Source organism: Vigna radiata, chromosome 1 (assembly GCF_000741045.1).
Source record: "Vigna radiata var. radiata cultivar VC1973A chromosome 1, Vradiata_ver6, whole genome shotgun sequence".
NCBI classification, from domain to species: domain Eukaryota; kingdom Viridiplantae; phylum Streptophyta; class Magnoliopsida; order Fabales; family Fabaceae; genus Vigna; species Vigna radiata.
The window spans coordinates 11,543,537-11,561,317 of record NC_028351.1 but is presented as its reverse complement, the minus strand read 5'-3'; the positions used below and the strand labels follow the sequence as shown (position 1 = coordinate 11,561,317).

Below are 17,781 nucleotides of genomic sequence, written 5' to 3'. Positions count from 1 at the left end.
TTTATTTGTTTATATTAAATGATATACCACTGATTCAATAATTACCTATCCATTATTTTAGATATTATTACTAGCTATAAGTAGATTTTTGAGTTCGTGTCTTGCAATTCTATGACTGATCTATAGTTATTTAAAGTTCGTCGTTTGTTTGTGCATCCAACTCTCCCCCAACAGAACTTGTAAGAGAGATCAAACATGGCTTAGGGTTTTTGTTTTTTCATGTCACGTGTATGTGACGTAGGATCAAAGCAATATATATATATATATATATATATATATATATATATATATATATATATATATATATATATATATANATATATATATATATATATATATATATATATATATATATATATATATATATATATATATATATATATACACACTTTATAATATTGTTTTGTTTTCTCCATTTCTGTCTCATTTATATATGTTATTGCAATTTTTTTCCCTATTTGATGAAAATTGTAGAAAATTAACTTGTTGGACAGACGCATCCTTATTTCAAATTTTTATATGTATCATGAAAAAGGGTAATTTCTTTTTCTTGAATGAATAAACCTAGAAAATTGAACCTTAGCGAATTTTATGCTCCATCCCTATTATGAAAAATTAACACAATTAGGGAAATAAAGTTATCCTAGTTTTATATTCCTTTTTATCTCATATTGTTGAACACCACAAGTTGTTCAAATCAACAAACTATACATCAAGGTTCTAGTTTGATATTTCTAGTTAGAGAAATATTAAAAACACGTTTTCAAACATATTCTTCCGAACTTTTTATTGGTGAAAATAACCAAATTTTAGTTTTTTTTTTCTTGAATTTTATTTAATTTTTTATACAAATACCAATATATGAGTTCTCACTTTTATGCATATGTTTCAGGTTATTTGTCCATGTTTTGAAAGGAATGGAGGAAAATTTAGTGAAAAAGTTTTCTTCATTTGCTCATGGGGAGAATTTTAGGGTTTGGAATAAGCATATATATCTACCTGCAGTTCGTTGCATTGGTGAAGACGAAATCAATTCAAACTCGTCTTTGACAAATGAAGAAGAGAAAGAAAACTCACGTACGTTTCTGTATCTCCTCGTTAATTGAATTTCGTTTTCAGAAAGCATGCGAATAAATAATCCACTCGTAGTGTGAGATCGTTGCTTGTAAGTGAAAAATCAGTGTTTAAAACTATTAATATAATATTTAGAATAATAATAATTTGACAACATTTTTTCTTTTACAATATTTTAACATCATCTACATGTTATTCTGTGATTGGTTCATGTTGGTATTTATGATTATTATTAGTAACTGTGAAGTAATTTTGATATAATGTTGTAAAAATATCATTATCTTGATATTAAAAGCATATTTTGAGAATGTTTTAAAAAGAAGTATTTATTGATATAAAGGGGAAAAAAAACAGTGTTTCGTGTGGTCCTAAATGAGTGTCGTAAAAGATAATATATGTTGGTCCCTCACCTATAGGTAGCTTTACGTTGTCCGAAGTAGTTATCATACACAAAGACATGACAATTCTCTTGGACTAGACACCACAACTTTTGAATCTTGCTACCTAAATCACTTATCCAAAGTGGGTTTCTCAGTTTCCTCTCCATGTGAACCCTTCCCCAAATATTTTGTTTTCTATCTCCATTTTCATCCCTTTTAAGTTCTTACCAAACTACATCAGGAATTTCTAAATTGTAGAAACATACTTTACCTAAGATAGTATTAATCAAACATCTCATCTTATGTCTGTTTTTCTCTCATCAAAATTATATATTCTCATAATATAAACATTATATAATAATTTCAGTGCTATATGATATTACTATACATATATTTGTCACATTGTTTGAAGTATGCTAACTATTTTGTCTTGCTTCTATGGCCCCCCATGTGATGGTTTCAGAAACTAAATCTTTTGTAGTTGTCGATAAAGCGTAACCAGCCGCTTTTTCAAGCGTGTAGCCAATGGTCCATCCAGGTTATTAATTGTCTTCCTTTCTCACAAATTTATCATACTGTTGGATAAAAATAAAATCTTACAGTTTTTATGCTTTACCATACATCATATATAAACTTTACATAACCAATTAGAGCAAAAGATTCAACAAATAAAATACAAAACTGGCTTCTCAAAACATAGAAGTAATTATTTTTTTAGTTACTGTTCCATTGATGCAGATTATTCACTACTTGAAAAATACGTTAATCTTCAAATTCTCAAATTCTCACATCGACTAGATCAATTTATAATATATAAATTTCACTTAGGTTTAAAGTTTCTTTTTAACAAACTTTTTCTTAACTTTCTTTTCCTATCATTCTTTCTGATAAAAACTGCTGAATTTGCCTCAAACCCTAGACATTAATGATAATTCAATGAAACTCACTTATGGGCGTTTAGTCGACATAACACTTTTGAACATTAATTATCATGATTAGTGAAAATTATTGCTTGAGCAGAAAATGATGATAAGATGAAAGATTACTAAATTTGTTTGACCAATAGGGTAATATCTCACGTGGCCACCTATGTGCCACTGCTTTATCTTTCAGTGCAGCGTGGTCGGTGCCATTCCGGCATCTTCCTTTTCCAAGCTGCAGACTCAACCTCACCATTTTATTCTATGCAATCAAAGAAAACCCCAAGTTTGAAAAACCCTTCATAAAGAGTTTCAGATTTTGGCGTCAAAGCTATATATAAGGTGCACCATTCGTCCTTGCTTCTAACAGTTTGCATGACATCAATCACTGGTAGGTTTTCGTGTGTGTTTTTGCTACATACTACTTATCTTATCATCTACATCTAGGGTTTATCCATAACCCTCTTCAATTATGCACGTTTTCGTTGTGAAACTTCTTCTGATTATTGTGTCTGCGTTGAACAATCACACGGTAGTCGTTGCACCCCACTAATTGCTTTGACTCATTATTCTTTCCTTGCCTTTCTCTTACTTTAACAGTGTTTTTCCACAAACATTTATCTGATCTGAAACGGGCTTCTTTCTAACGAAATTGCTTATTTTTTCATATTCTTATGTGTTCTTCTTCTTTACTTATTATCCTCTCCAATCCCCTTGAAAGCATCCCAAAAGAGTATGCTTCAGTTCATTCTCTAACCATGGCTAACAGTAGGCCAGTGAGAAATCTCTTTGCTGCCATGTGTTCTTCTCGTATCCATATAAGAAACACTGACCTATTATATTCAATTTAACTCTTCCAATTTGAAGAAAAAAGCATGGAGCTTCAGCTCTTGGAGAAGAAAATCAATTATGAATTAGATATAATCTTCATCTTCAATAGTTCTCGTGAATAAGAAGTTCAATTTCCATCTATATACTTATCTCTCTTTACATATATATGTTCTTATTTTTCTCAATCTTGACTTGTTCTGAATCAGAATGGGTGTTTGGGAGGTTGACTGTTGAAGGTGGAAGACAAGAATGAAAGAAATACAATGATCAACAGTACAAAAGAAGCAGATTTTCCACTGAAACAGGAAGGTGTTTCTTCAAGTGATCATGAAAAGGCAAAGGCTTCATCGAGTTCATCTTCTCAATGGCTGAAACTGAAGGATCCAAGGATTGTTCGTGTGTCTCGAGCCTTTGGAGGAAAAGACAGGCACAGCAAAGTGTGCACAGTAAGAGGGCTAAGAGACAGAAGAGTGAGGCTTTCAGTGCCAACAGCAATTCATCTCTACGACCTTCAAGATAGGCTTGGACTGAATCAACCCAGCAAGGTTGTTGATTGGTTGCTGAATGCAGCAAAGCATGAAATTGATGAACTTCCACCACTTCCAATTCCTCCAGGTAACTTCACCCTTGGTTATCCATCTCTTGTTGCTTGTAATGAAGTTAGCACCTCTCGTGAAGGTTCAGGCCAAAACACAAACACTTTGTGGAAATCAAAGTCAGGAGAAATGGTTAGTGATAAAGCAAATTGGATAAACAGAAATGAAGAAGATAATAGTAATAATAATAACAATAATAATAACACTGCTGGTGATTGTGATAATAAACACTGTCATGGTGCACATGTTTTTTCAAATAATCTCTTGCCAAGACCAAACCATCCTTCATTTTTGGGGTTGATGAACACCATGCCATCACTTGGTTACCAATGGGAGCCTAATTCAGGTGAGGTTGCTCAATGGGCAAACCATGGATTTGTTAATCAAACAGATATACACAGCATTAATGTAGTTCCAATCCCCTCAACTTTGGCTCTATCAACTGGGAGTACTACTCCTCAAATTTTGGTATGTCCTTCTGGAGCAACACAGCCATATTTCCCTTCACATGTTGCAGCAATGGAGATGAATGCGAGACAGCTCAACCACTATCAGATGCTGACTTCAGCTTCTCAAAATCTCTTCGCAAATTCATCTCAGCAACTCATGAGCCAATCTGGGAAAGTGCCATTCAGCTTGGTTAGGCCTAAACTTTTCCATTCTCCTAACAGCAGTGAAAGTCATTCTCGTAAAGACCAGGATTTTCCTTCCAAGTGATGATTCGCCATTAATGCTGCAAAATAAAGTTACCAAAATGCTTCTCCCTACAAATTAATTATGCATGGATCAGAACTGTGGGAAGTTCATCATATTGCAAAACATTATTCAAAATTTTGGCGTTTGAATAAGTTCACATATCCGTTTTTGTCAAGTTATGGTATGGTTTTCTGATTTTCCATCCAGTTCAATCTATATAAAAATGCCATGCAAATATAAAAGAATGAGAGCTGTTCCTGAAGTGCTAATGTGATTGCTAAGCTAAAGAGAACTCATGCTCGGATAAGTTCACTCTCTCTTCCATGTTGGGAAGAAGGTTGGGAGATGGAATAGTAATATTATCGTTTTCATTGTTTCTTTTTGTGATTTCTTTCTGGTTTTGTGTGTTTGTATGGACAGGATTTCTCATGTCCTTATATACTATTAGTTAATTACTTTCTTATTATTCTTTTCATCATATATATATATATATATATATATATATATATATATATATATATATATATATATTCTATGAGATGGAACATGGCAAATGAAAGTATACCTAATTTTTTTCGAAGTGCAAAACACCAGCACAAGAAAACTGATGCATATAGATACTTATTAGTTAGATAGAGATATAGAGAGAGATTAAGAAAAAAATTGTAAAGACATCTTGAATTTAAGTTATAAGTGTTTTTTTAATATCTGGTTTTTTAATATAAAGAGTTTAAGTAGAGGAATTTTCAAAATGGCTTCTGACTTTATATTTAAACTGCCTTTAAATATAACATAAGAAATAATAAGCTCAAGAAAAAGATAAGAAAAATAATGAATAAAATGAGATATATATTAATTTTTTTGCTCGTGGAATCTTCTGCTATAGTTACTCTATTACATTAATAATCATGAATTCATTTGTTGAGAATGGGATAATTTATAATGTTAGGATTGTTTGTTTTTTTTTTCAGTTTCATCATTGAATTGAAATGAATCTCAAAAGTATAACATAAAAAAAAACTAATACATTTATTATTATAAAGTTTTGAATTGGAAATAATATCCCTTTTTATATATGTTTAAAATGTTTATGATTCACCGGTGAGGAATCTCTATGATATTTTTCTAGTAAAGAAATCAAAACCTAAGATAATTTGTAATGAAAATTCTTTATATAAATTAAGATTGTAAGTAATATTTTAATAAGAATTTTACATAAATGAATTTTGAATATAAGAAAAGTTATTTATTTTAGAAAATTTATTTTGAGTAACCTATACTTATTTCTTTATATTTTTAAAAAAAATCTTTATCTATGAAATTATTTTTATTTTAAAAATCTTGAACTTATATTAAACTATTATTTTTATTAAGAAAAAGCTTATGGAAGAAATTCTATTTGAAATGTTTTCACGTTATCTAAATCCAGATCAATTTTTTTGTGAATACATCTCTTACAAACACTATCAAAAAGGTTCAGAACAATCTCAAAATATTTCAGCAAAAAATTGATACAAATTTTGTAAATGTATAATTTTCTAGCATTATTGAAATTTTATTGTTGTCATCAAAATTTGTATACGAATTTTATAAAAAAAGTATTATAAAATTCAATAATGCTATATGGTTATATAATTTAATTAGAATTCATTTTATCATCATTTTAATAGACCATTAACCCTATATGGTTATGTTTTAAAATAATTAATGTGCACAACCTACAATTACTCCTAAAAGAGTTTATGTTTAGATTATCATTTGAAATTTAATTTTTTTTTAAAGATACTGTGAATGAAATTTTAGGAGCTAATTTGTTCAGGTTATCAGTGGAATTTTATTTTAGTTTCTAAAAAAACAAATACTGGTATAGTTTATTTTAAAGAAAACTGACGCAGTAAAATTCTGAGTATTATTACATATGAATCATTAAGATTTTAATAACGATTAAAAAATTTCTTTAATAACAGTGTGTGAATTATTCTTATTATCATTGAAATTTAGATCGTCGTCATTATACATGCAGTGCATCTTTAAAAAAACACTATAAAGTGTAGAGTGACAAATTTTAATTAATAATCATGAAATAACTTGTCATTTATTATTTTTAATATTGGTTCTACCTACAATAAATAAAAATTCATTTATAACCTACAATATACGGCTTCAATACCATAACAATATAACTAAAACTTAATCATAACGAAAGATGAATAATTTAAAAAATTATAAATAAATTATGTAATGATCAACTATTGTAAACAAACTACACAAAAAAATAAAAATAAAATCAATCAAGTTTATAAACTAATATAATATGTATATCTCAATGTATTATAAATTTAATAAAATATGTTGCAAAAGAAATATGCTGCACTTGTCTATTTTTAGGTAGTCAAGTGTTTTGGAATTAAACAAATATGTATATTTAAAAAGTTGCAAGAAATAATAATTTTACATTAGTTCATAAACAAGATAATGAATTATTTGATTTCAATCTATTTCAATTATGATAGGAAGGAAGATTATCATTAATTATAATTTGTAGTGGTTGTACTTGCAATTTTAATTTTGTTTATAATAAAATATAAACATAATTACGACATTTAATACACATAAAAATCGAACAAATATATATTATTTACTTAATGTAATTAATTGATGTAGCTTTCAAAATTTATATCGAGGATAAATATTAATAAGAATGTCAACGGGTTGATAGGACACAAATAGTATCTACCCGTAATTCCATCTCACAAAAGAAATCTAACCGCTATTCGAGTTACTTGTCGGATATTCGTTTAAAAAATATCCGTAGATATTTTAAAATCTATGGATACATGTGGATATTCCTAAATATTTAAAAAATATATATATTTTTATAAATTATTAAAATAAAATTACAAAAAATATATAAAATATAACAAAAATTAAATTAAATATAAATTAAAATTTAACTTTAATTAAATTTAACTTAATAAAATATAAATTAATTTTTATTTTTATTTTTTATGAGTAGCGAATATCCGCGAGTACGATAGTATAATACCTGCACTCGACCCATTTATAAACAGGTATTAAAATACCCGCTATCCGCAACTCGCTGATAATAAATATCAGTAGGCATCAACTATCCAATAAATATCAGTAGGCATCAACTATCCATTATGAATTTTATCCGTAGATATCCGTAGGTGAAAATTTTTTTATCATCCTTAAATACTAATAAAAAAACATGATTATAATAGAATTATATAAGCTTAATTAATATAATAAATGTAAAAAAGATTGACTTTTATTACCAATAAACTATCCATTTAAAGTATGTGGTGGAAATTCATGTGCAATTAGAAAACTCAACCAAAAATGTGATGTAGGGATACAGGAATATAACAATGACACATGTATTGAAAATTATAACAAACTATTATAATAGCAAAAAAATTATTAAATACAAGTTACTTATGTGATAATTCATAAGGTAAGATAAAAATATAACTATTATACTATAGTCATCCATAAAATATGAATTGAGTACACTCAATTATATAGGCACATTATTAGGAAAAGTAGAATTTTAAAACCAAACAAAGTTTCTAATGCATCTCTCTCACCTTGCATCAGATCAACTAGAACATCTCACTCTACTCGTACTATTATGGTAATTATCGCAACAAGAAGAAACAAACAGAAATGAAAGGATAAACTAATGTACTAAAAGATCTTTCATATAATAGAAATACATCTATTGGCTATTTGATGTTAAAAAATATGTTGTGCAATAGGTGTGAGTGGGGTTGTCAAGTACTATGGAACCACACAAAAGAAATTGTTTGGATGGACTAGAATTGGAAACTTATTTGATGAATCCACTCCTCATTAGTTGATACTTTTTATCTAAGTTGATTAATCTCTAAATCAACATGTTGACTAGAACATGCTATAGTATCTACTAAATAACGTTAAATAAAGATGAACTTATATCTTCCACCAATAACTTTTAACCAACATTTAGTTCCTAAGTATTTTATCCTCAACAAAATCTAATGGAATGCACCATTGAGACACCAACAATTAAAAATGTTCACAATTAATGCGGTTTAATTTAGCTTTTGACTAAAAATACATTCTAAACAAACATAAAATTTATGTCATTTAGTTTAGTTCAATTTTAATATAAAAGATCATAACCAAACCTAACTGTTTGGATGGATTTTGTAGTTTTATTTACAATTGTTTATATCAAATTATGTATTTTAGTAATATTATATTATATCAATAATTTCGTTAGTGATTTCCGTATTTTTTTAATATTTATATTATAACACAAGTTATTAATATTTATAAATTAATTAAGTTGATATGTAAAATAAATTTTTATTCGTTAACAAAGTTAAATATATCTTTACAAAATGATAAAAAGAAAAATAAAAAGCAATTTTATTTAACAAATATCAAAATAACGGTTATTCTTAAAATGACGGTGAACAACATTATATTATGAAGAATAAAATAAGAATATGAACTATATAGGTTTAGATAATTAAATACTTGTTCTTTTTAATATAGAGTATAATTTATACCTGTGACTTTCTTTTTGGTGTCCACATTAGTTTTTCAATTTTATCATTGAAATATTATTTTTAAATTATTTTATCAATATTATCTATTAAGTGATAGTTTATTTAAATTTAACTGGTTTTCAATTTGACCGATTTGTTTAAATCAACCACTTTTAATTAAAAAAACTACTAAACAAATAAAAATTACTTAAAATAAAATTATAAAAATTACTTATACTTAATTTTATAATTATAATAATTTTTTTATTACATAAAATAAGTGAACACATGTTTTCATTTGTATTAAATAATGTGTTTACATACAATAGCAACTTTCCTTCTTTCGTGTTTTTATCAAAGAAAAAAAACTAAAGTAAAATATACAATTTTACAATAAAGAAAAAACAACTAACATGTGGTTATTTTATCTTTTTATATCCTAGATCACACAAATATGATTTTTTAGGATTATATAAGTGTTTCTCTCTCTTATTCTTGTATCTTTGTTTACTACAATTGACATTCCTATCACTTGTGATCCTATAGTTGTGTCTAATTCAAAATCAAATTCTCCTCCACCACCACCACTTTAGGTTTATAGTTGAAGATATTATTTTCAATAAACACTAAGTGACTCACTTCAAGTACCAACTACTTTGTCTTCTCCAACCTCAACAACTAAGTCTGACCTTCGAATTGTCCTCCGTAAAGGAATATGTTATACTCTTCTCCACATTATATTGCTTTTAGTTATCATAGATTATTTTCACCTTCTAAACCTAGTCATGCCATATTAGATGAACTAAGTGCTCTTTAGAATAATGAAACTTGAGAGCTCGTCTTATTACCGTCTGGGAAATATGTTGTTGGTTACAAGTGGGTTCTTGCTATCAAAGTTGGTTCTTGTGGTACTATGGATTTCTTCAAAGCTTGACTTGTAACCAAAGGTTACTCGCAAATTTTTGGATTGGATTATTGTGATACTTTTTCTCGAGTGACAAAGATGGCTATTGTTAGTTTGTTTATAGTCATGGCTACTCTTCAATAATGGCCTCTTTATTAACTGGGTGTCAAAAATGCTTTCATCAATGGAGATTTGCAAGAAGAAATTTATATGGAGTAACCTCCCAAATTTGCTGCTTGGGGGAGTCTTCTGGATTGATATGTTGTCTTTACAAATCTTTATATTGCCTAAAATAGTCTCCTAGGCTCTGGTTTGGAAAATTGAGTAGCGTTGTTCAACAATTTGGTATAACTCGGAGTAAGGCAGATCATTCAGCCTTTTACCATCATTCAAGTGTTGGATGTCTCTATTTGATAGTATATGTTGATGACATTGTTCTTATAACCAGTGGCCATCATGACATCTCCTAAATGAAACAACACCTTTGTCACCATTTTCAGACCAAATATTGTGACAAACTAAGATATTTCTTGGTTATTGAGGTAGCATAATCCAACGATGGTATTCTTATATCTCAAAGGAAGTATGCATTCATATTTTGGAGGAAACTTAGTTGGTGAATTCAAAATTTGTTAACACACCCATGGATCCTAGTGACTCCTACCAAATTAGGGGGAGTCTATTTCAGATCTTGAGCAGTATAGGAGATTGGTTGGGAAATTAAATTACTTTACAATTACTCATCCTGACATTTTCTTTGCAATCACTGTGGTGAGCCAATTTCTCATGTGAAGATCATCAGAATGCAGTCATCCATATATTAAAGTACATTAAAGAATCTTTTAGAAAAAAGTTTGTTACATGGTTCCAATAACCATAAAAAGTTGTTTGCTATTAAGTCGTTGATTGGGCAAGATCTCCTTTTGATAGAATATCTACTTTCGAGTATTATATCTCCATTGGTGGTAACTTGTCGCAAGATCTAGTGGAGAAGCAGAATATAAAGCTATGATCTCAGCAACTTGTGAACTTGCTTGACTTAAGTAATTGCTTAAAAAGTTAGAATTTGGAGATATCACTCAAATGACACTTATATGAGACAATTAAGCTACCCTTCATATCAATTCTTATCCTTTCTTTCATGAGAGGACCAAATATATTAAGATTGACTATCATTTCATTTAAGAGAAGATTGTATTTAGAGACATCAAGACTGTGTTCATAAATTCAAATGGTCAATTAGTAAATATTTTCACTAAATCTTTACAGAAACTGAAAATTGATTATATTTGTAACAAGTTTAGTACATACAGTTTATATGTACTAACTTGAGAAAAAATATTAGATATATTACGTTGTATGTTAATTAAGGAAATAGAGTTCCTATGTTAATCATATTATTTTTACATATTTATTTTTATTTGAACTTAGTCCACATTCTCATTATTATAATTATTATAAATACATTACTATGTATTTTTTATACAAGGTAGATTAATTCTATATCTAGTTTTACTATATTCAACAATATATATAAGTGGACATTTCTTTGATGAATTTAAGAAAACAGTAATTGAACTTAAGAAGATCATGTCATTGATATGTACATTTATCTGCATTTCTATTTGTATTGTTTTAAACATACACTATAAATCCATGCAAAAAAATGATTGTAGACATTAATGCTTAATGAGTTTAGACAGGAAACAAAATCTAAAATTTCTATTAATTAGCTTATTTTCCCCTCCTCAAAGTATAAGTATAGGTAGAAAAGAAAGTTTACAAATGAAGGCTGAAAATTATTTCTCAGACTCATTACCCAGAAGTCCTACTTGGAAAATAGCTGTTGTCTGCAGTGCTTAGCATGGTTAGGAAGTTCACTTCTCACAACTTCAGTTATCAAATCTTTGAAGATCAACCGTTCAACATCCAACACAACATTTGGAATTTCCATGTAACTGTTTGTGTAAATTGAGGGATAGTGCATCAACTCTTCCCACACGAGGCTTGTCATGTTCTCATCCTCGTTAATCAGTTTCTCATTCCTATTTTTAGGTTGCAACTTATCAATTTCTGTGCAAAGCTCATCCAACAGCAGCTTCCCTCTTATTTTTCTACTTATTGGCTGATTCGACTGGCACCACGGAGTAGAACTTTCCAATATCAGTTTCTGAGCTAGAATGTCACTAACAACATCAAATATTAGCTTTCTTTGCATTTTCTGAGGACTACTAAGCCCAGCAATTTTCTTGGCATTGTATTCAATGTTGAAACAGTTCTTGTTTGTCTTGATTTGCTCTAGAGCAAGGAACAACTTTGGGTTTATAGGGTGACTTGATGAATGAAAATCGTAGCTAGAGCTTGGACTGCTGAGAAGCCCTGATGCTAACAGTATTTCTGATATATATTTATGGTCAGGATCATTATAGTCTCTGAAATTGGTAAATCTCTCATCATTGGAATCAATTTGGTGGAGAATTTGAACCAAATTTTGAGTTCTACTGCTGAAGTTGGCTTTTGCATTGTTGGATAAAAGCGGGAGATCTTCTGAGTTCTCCTCACTGCTATCATAAAGAGTATCATCTGTAGCAATAAATTTGAAGAAAGTCAATAATATAACATGTAAGAAAACCTGTTTAGAAATGTATTTTGTCCAATGATTCATTTTATAGACGATTGTGGACTGATTCAACATTCAATCTATGTTTCTCAGAAATGAAGTTTGTAACGTACCTAAATCTCTTGTGATGTCTGATTTCTTTTTGACCGGTGAAGGTGGTTCTTCATTGTAGAAAGAAGCATCAAGAACAGACACGGGGCTTGGTTGCTCTGCCGTAATTATTTTCTCAACTTGAAAGCTTTCCTTGCTCAAATCTTTTGTTGCATTCTGATCAATGAAAAGAAAAATATTAAACTAGGTGGTCTAGTTGCAAGAATTCAAAGATGGGAAGAAGATATACTAACACTTTGATCGATGTGAATGACTTCTACTCCAACTTCTTGCTTAAAATCCTCCCTTTGGTTTTTTGTCTCATTGAATCTTTGTCTGGGTGTAGTACTTGGGGAAGACAATTCCACTGATTGCCTATTATGTTGTCTTCTGTTACTGCATGATTCTGATGATGGGATAGTAGTTGGTGAGCGCCTCTCCAAACCAAACTTCTTTTGTAGCCTTGGACTCTTGGCCCCTGTTGTATTGCTGGAGTTGGTGGCGTTTTCCCCATTGATTACTTGAGGAACTTTAGGGGATTGCAACAATTTTGATGTTCTTATCTTGTTGTTGCTCTTATCCACTGAGTGGAAGGGTTGGCCAATGGAATCCTTGGCCTGTCTGATTGCTGGACTGATACCTTTTGCTGTTTTCCTGTCAATCTTCTCTCCCACTATTCCATTTGCAGGATTAGCAGAACCAAACTTGCCAGTTTCTCTTGCAGATTTTGCTGGTTTCATGGTGAAAATTGGTGACTTACTACCCTGGGTTGAATTTCTCATCTCAGAAGTGGTGGATGCTGGGTCCTTCTGCCGTATTCTTGGGCTTTTAACCACAGAGTTTTCACTGAGACTGCTATTACTCCTATTGTCAGATAGAGAATTTGAAGCCTGGTCCCTTGTTATCTCAAATGATTCTTTATATCTCTGCATTGCATCAAGAATCTGTTTAAGCGCCCTGAGATCCTTTCCAGAGTTTTTGAACTCTATATCTGCTATCCTCTTTTCAATCTCTCCGTATACAGAAAGTGATTGGTTTGATGCTTTTGCTGAAGATTCACTTCTCTTTGGAGTCTGTATTTGAGAACCTTGGCTAGCTTCAGATTCTAGGGAAAACCGTGAATAGGGTGTCACATTCAGGATTGAAGCATCCCTCCTAAACTGAAGAAAGGTAGACCTTTTCATTGATGCTGCACTCTGGTGTTGCTCATGATTTGTGCAAGGTTCTGCGTTTGACTCATTTTTGCTGGTACAGATCCGTGGTTGAGTATCACAGGCTTCTGTACAGTCTGGGAAGGTTTCTAGTCCCATCAACCTTGCTACAACACTGGATGATCTTCTAGAAGTTTCTGGTTCCTGCAGCTGCTTAAGCATTGTGCCAGAGCTACCATACCCTTTCTGTAGACCCTTCAGAAGGCCACGACATTTTGTTCCTTCATTGAAGCTTTTGATGGATCCTTCTCTGCTGTCCAAGGAAAGCCTGGGGAGTTCCTTAGGTTTTGTAGCAGATTTTAATGAATCTTGTGTGTCCCTCCCATCATAAGAGAGTCTCGGTGAATCCCAAGCAACCATATTTACAGGTTTTGGGGGTTCCAAAGGCCTGGGAGAGTCAACGTGTTTCAAGATTCTACCTTTCTTTTCCTCTTTAGCCACAATCTTTACAGACAATCCTTGAACATCTCTATGCATTGAATCCTTCACAATGTCATAGAAATCAAGTGACTGAGGGTCCTGGTTGCCATGTTGCTTCACTTCTATTTCTGGATTAGAGTTCTCTGGAATTTTCATTGGACTGATTATTGATGGTGGTTCTATCTGAATTGCTCTGTTGAACTCAAGGGATGACATGCTAGATGAACGAGAAGATGAAGACATGGAAGTTCCTGATGATTCTGTGGAGAATTGCTGATTCTCTCCTGCAATCTTCACATTCTTTCCCTGCAAAACAAACTTTCATTCTTAACTGTTTCTACAAAGTTTCTCTCATGATTTAAATTTTTAGCCACTTTTCTTACCGTTGACTTTTGAGTTTTATTATTTACCTCTTTCACCTGGTTCCTTGTTCCACCTGAGAAACAAAGAGAACTTTAGTAGGAAATAATTTGAATGAATATGTTGGGAAAACTTTAATCCAAACAAAGTCTTCATTCTTAAATTCTTTCTGATAGATATATTGTTAGGTTCAAAAGATAAGTCTTTAAAGAAAGTAACATCATCATCACAGTTCAATGTAACAAGTTAAAGATTAACACACGGTTAAATAATAATTATAAGCTTAATACACCTAATTTAAATGTATGAACCATCATGCTCAGTATCAGAAACAATCCAGCATCGTTTTTATACAATACTTTATCTATACTTATCATGGATTTGAGATAAGTATGGAGGCAATCATGAATTGTTATATAAGAACATTTATCGTACAAGGAATCTTAATTTTTTTAATGGAAAAATCTGAACCTGTACTTATTTACAGTAATGCATTTTTTAGCTGCAAAGGTTTTGCATGGTAACAATGAGAAAACATTTTTGCAGAACCATGTGCTACCTGGAAATGTATAAAGTCTGCATTTGTCTGTATTTGGTTAAATTATTTGCTTTACCAGCTTCTTCGGACACATTGAAAGGAAATTTATTTCTCCATAATTATTTCAACCAAACACTTATCTTATATTAAATGAGGAAAGTGAAATAACTGCTGGGAATGGTAAGGTACAAATTTTTTAAAAGAAAAACATATATCTGCATCTCAGGCACTGCTAAAGAATGAAAACTGACATTCTAAAGCATTTAATATTTAAACATCTGAAGAATAGGTTTCATATACAATGGAAGTGGTTTCTACATTATCTTGAAACATTGATTTAATTTGGAGAATGCATCCATGATTTAATTCGGAGTCATTTCAAAGAAAAAAAAAAGGCTTTGTTTTATCTTATAATTACATGTAGTGAAAGAACTTTTACCAATGACAAGTTAGTCAGCTATCACCCTTCTCATCCCATCAAAATTTAAAATAAAGCTGAACACAAAATAACTACAGGAAAAAAACTGTGACATTAAATGACTGACAAATTGCAAGTTGATAGGGTCAGTCCAATTTATGTTGAAAGAAAGATATTTTACTCAATATACATGCCAATCAAACTTGACAATTAGTCCCTTTTATTAATTTCAACCAAAAATTGTCATTTAGTCCTTGTTTAAAGGTAAAGTTTATGAATATCACAATAAAAAAAATGTATCAAGTTAACATTAATACTATCAAAAGCATCATCAAAATCAAAATACATATATAGCAATAACATATATGTTGCAGATCACATTACCTTTAGTTTGTATGTTCTGATTGTGGCTGCTACCTTGTTGGCCTGTGAGGAACCTGTGGCGGTCAAAAAGCTGAAAAAAGCCACTGATGCACCCAATTTGCTTCTGCAACTCTGGATTTTCATCCTTCATCGATGTGAAGACCTTTTTAGACATTTTTTGGCTACCCTTCAACTTTTCAGAGTTCACAAGACCTGATTAACCTCCATCCTCCTCCCACAAAGAATAAATTAAAGACCTTTTGTTCTGGGATAGAAAGAATTTGAAATGTGCCCAGATGCTTCAGAAGGAGGAATTTCTAAAAAAGATGATAAATTGATAACATCAATGCATTGACCTGAACCTGCATCAAGCTAGGAGAAGAGTTGGTCATGTAAATTTCATGCTTTTTGGTGTTACACACATGACATGTATATGTGCATGTGCATGTGTGAAGGGAAGAGAATGTCCAAGACCTTGAATGGAGCAAAGAGAGATAGAAAGCAGAAAATTGCAGAAACTGGGTGATGTTGGGGTTAGGCACAGCAGAGAAGAGAACATATATGCTGCAAAAGCAGAAGAGAAAGAACAAAAAAGAAGTAGAAAGCAAGCAATTCCAAAGTGATAGAGAAAGAAGAGGGAAATTTTTGTGAGACCCAAGAAGAGATGTTTTTGTTTCTTTAACTGAGCAGAGGAATATTTTTTATCTTAGTTTTCCTTTCTCTTGCAGAGGATGATGATGCAGCTGTTGAGGCTAAAGAGTGTGAGAGAGAAGAATTGTGGTGTGTATATATGAAGAAGGCAAGTGTTGAAAATTTTGCCCCAAGAATAAACAACTCGCAGAAACACCCTTTTCTTTCATTCACATTACGTAAGAGAGAGGAGAAAAAGAGTGCTTTTTGAGGTGTCTAAATCCGAGATAATATATAAATTCTCATTATCAAATTCTTAGATAATTAAGTTCTTTTAATCATGTTAATTAATAAAAACCCAAATCTGTTTAGTGTACAAGTATTATAATTTGCACTTAGAAAAAGAACTATTGGAGATGTATTATCACCAAAGAGGTAAGAAAATGTTAATTTTAAAAATTTATTAATAATAAATTATAAGTAATCCCATTCATTTGAGTTTTTTCTTATATGTTATTTAAATTTTTTATTTTTATTTAATTTGAGATTTTTAATTGTCTTCATTTTATGTTGAAGTTGATTTTAAATCTAATTATCAGTGTTACATTTTATATTGTTGGTGTATAAGACTATCATTCTTAAAATATTTTCTATTTAAAAATGTTATAAATAAATCAAATAATATATAAAAAATAACTCATACCATTAGCGGTAAAAAATTATAAAAGAAAAGTTGAAATAAATCTCTTATATAATATGAGAAATTATGATAGTTAGGTTTTATGAGATACTAAAAGGGTGTAGAATTGAATGTATGAGATAAAATTTATTTGGATATTGTTTTATTGAAAGAAAAAGGAAGAGAGAGAAGAGGTAGATCTGCTGCGGTTGTATGCAGACAAAACAACGTGGGTGGGTCTGTGGATTGGGCCTTTCTCAAGGACCATGTGGAGTTTGTCAGACCAAAACCAAAAACAATAACAAAACCACTATTTATTTATTTATTTATATATATATATATATATATATATATATATATATTCTCATTTTTTACTTCACACTTCAACAACTCCTATTCATTATTACTATTATAAAATTTACATTTTTAAATATTTAATTCAAGAATAATGATATTTCACAATATTTTTTACAATATTTTAATATCATTTAT

General features: G+C 30.3%; 2 protein-coding genes across 6 annotated transcripts; one reads left to right on the top strand and one right to left on the bottom strand.

The window, feature by feature from the left end:
* The first annotated feature begins 841 nt into the window (after window positions 1-841).
* Window positions 842-4,952, top strand: LOC106769854 (transcription factor TCP13). 3 transcript variants are annotated; one of them, XM_014655751.2, is made up of 4 exons: window positions 842-1,077; window positions 1,918-1,992; window positions 2,568-2,716; window positions 3,412-4,952. In XM_014655751.2, the coding sequence occupies exon 4, from the start codon at window positions 3,469-3,471 to the stop codon at window positions 4,516-4,518; it is 1,050 nt and encodes a 349-aa protein (XP_014511237.1). In that variant the 5' UTR covers window positions 842-1,077; window positions 1,918-1,992; window positions 2,568-2,716; window positions 3,412-3,468; the 3' UTR covers window positions 4,519-4,952. The 3 variants fall into 3 exon arrangements, with proteins under 3 accessions (XP_014511237.1, XP_022640526.1, XP_014511156.1); XM_014655670.2 differs by having other exon boundaries at window positions 843-1,077; window positions 2,568-2,765; XM_022784805.1 differs by lacking the exon at window positions 2,568-2,716.
* A 6,702-nt stretch (window positions 4,953-11,654) lies between these two features.
* On the bottom strand, window positions 11,655-16,833 carry LOC106774015 (protein LONGIFOLIA 1). 3 transcript variants are annotated; one of them, XM_014660821.2, is made up of 6 exons: window positions 16,455-16,833; window positions 16,002-16,342; window positions 14,685-14,737; window positions 12,925-14,607; window positions 12,694-12,847; window positions 11,655-12,543 (listed from the first exon to the last, which is right to left on the bottom strand). In XM_014660821.2, exons 2-6 carry the CDS (start codon window positions 16,153-16,155, stop codon window positions 11,789-11,791), a joined length of 2,799 nt encoding a protein of 932 aa, XP_014516307.1. In that variant the 5' UTR covers window positions 16,156-16,342; window positions 16,455-16,833; the 3' UTR covers window positions 11,655-11,788. The 3 variants fall into 3 exon arrangements, with proteins under 3 accessions (XP_014516307.1, XP_014516299.1, XP_014516315.1); XM_014660813.2 differs by having other exon boundaries at window positions 16,002-16,833; XM_014660829.2 differs by having other exon boundaries at window positions 14,712-14,737; window positions 16,002-16,833.
* Between the last annotated feature and the right edge of the window lie 948 nt (window positions 16,834-17,781).

What these genes read in the sequence shown, in the direction of transcription:
- LOC106769854 (XM_022784805.1), top strand. Translation starts at nt 3,469, where the DNA reads ATGATCAACAGTACAAAAGAAGCAGATTTTCCACTGAAACAGGAAGGT.
- LOC106774015 (XM_014660813.2), bottom strand. Translation starts at nt 16,155, where the DNA reads ATGTCTAAAAAGGTCTTCACATCGATGAAGGATGAAAATCCAGAGTTG. An exon ending in TCAGAACATACAAACTAAAG is followed by an intron (nt 14,738 to 16,001) that starts GTAATGTGATCT and finishes TTTGTTTCTCAG; the next exon opens with GTGGAACAAGGAACCAGGTG. An exon ending in TCATTCACATCGATCAAAGT is followed by an intron (nt 12,848 to 12,924) that starts GTTAGTATATCT and finishes TTCATTGATCAG; the next exon opens with AATGCAACAAAAGATTTGAG.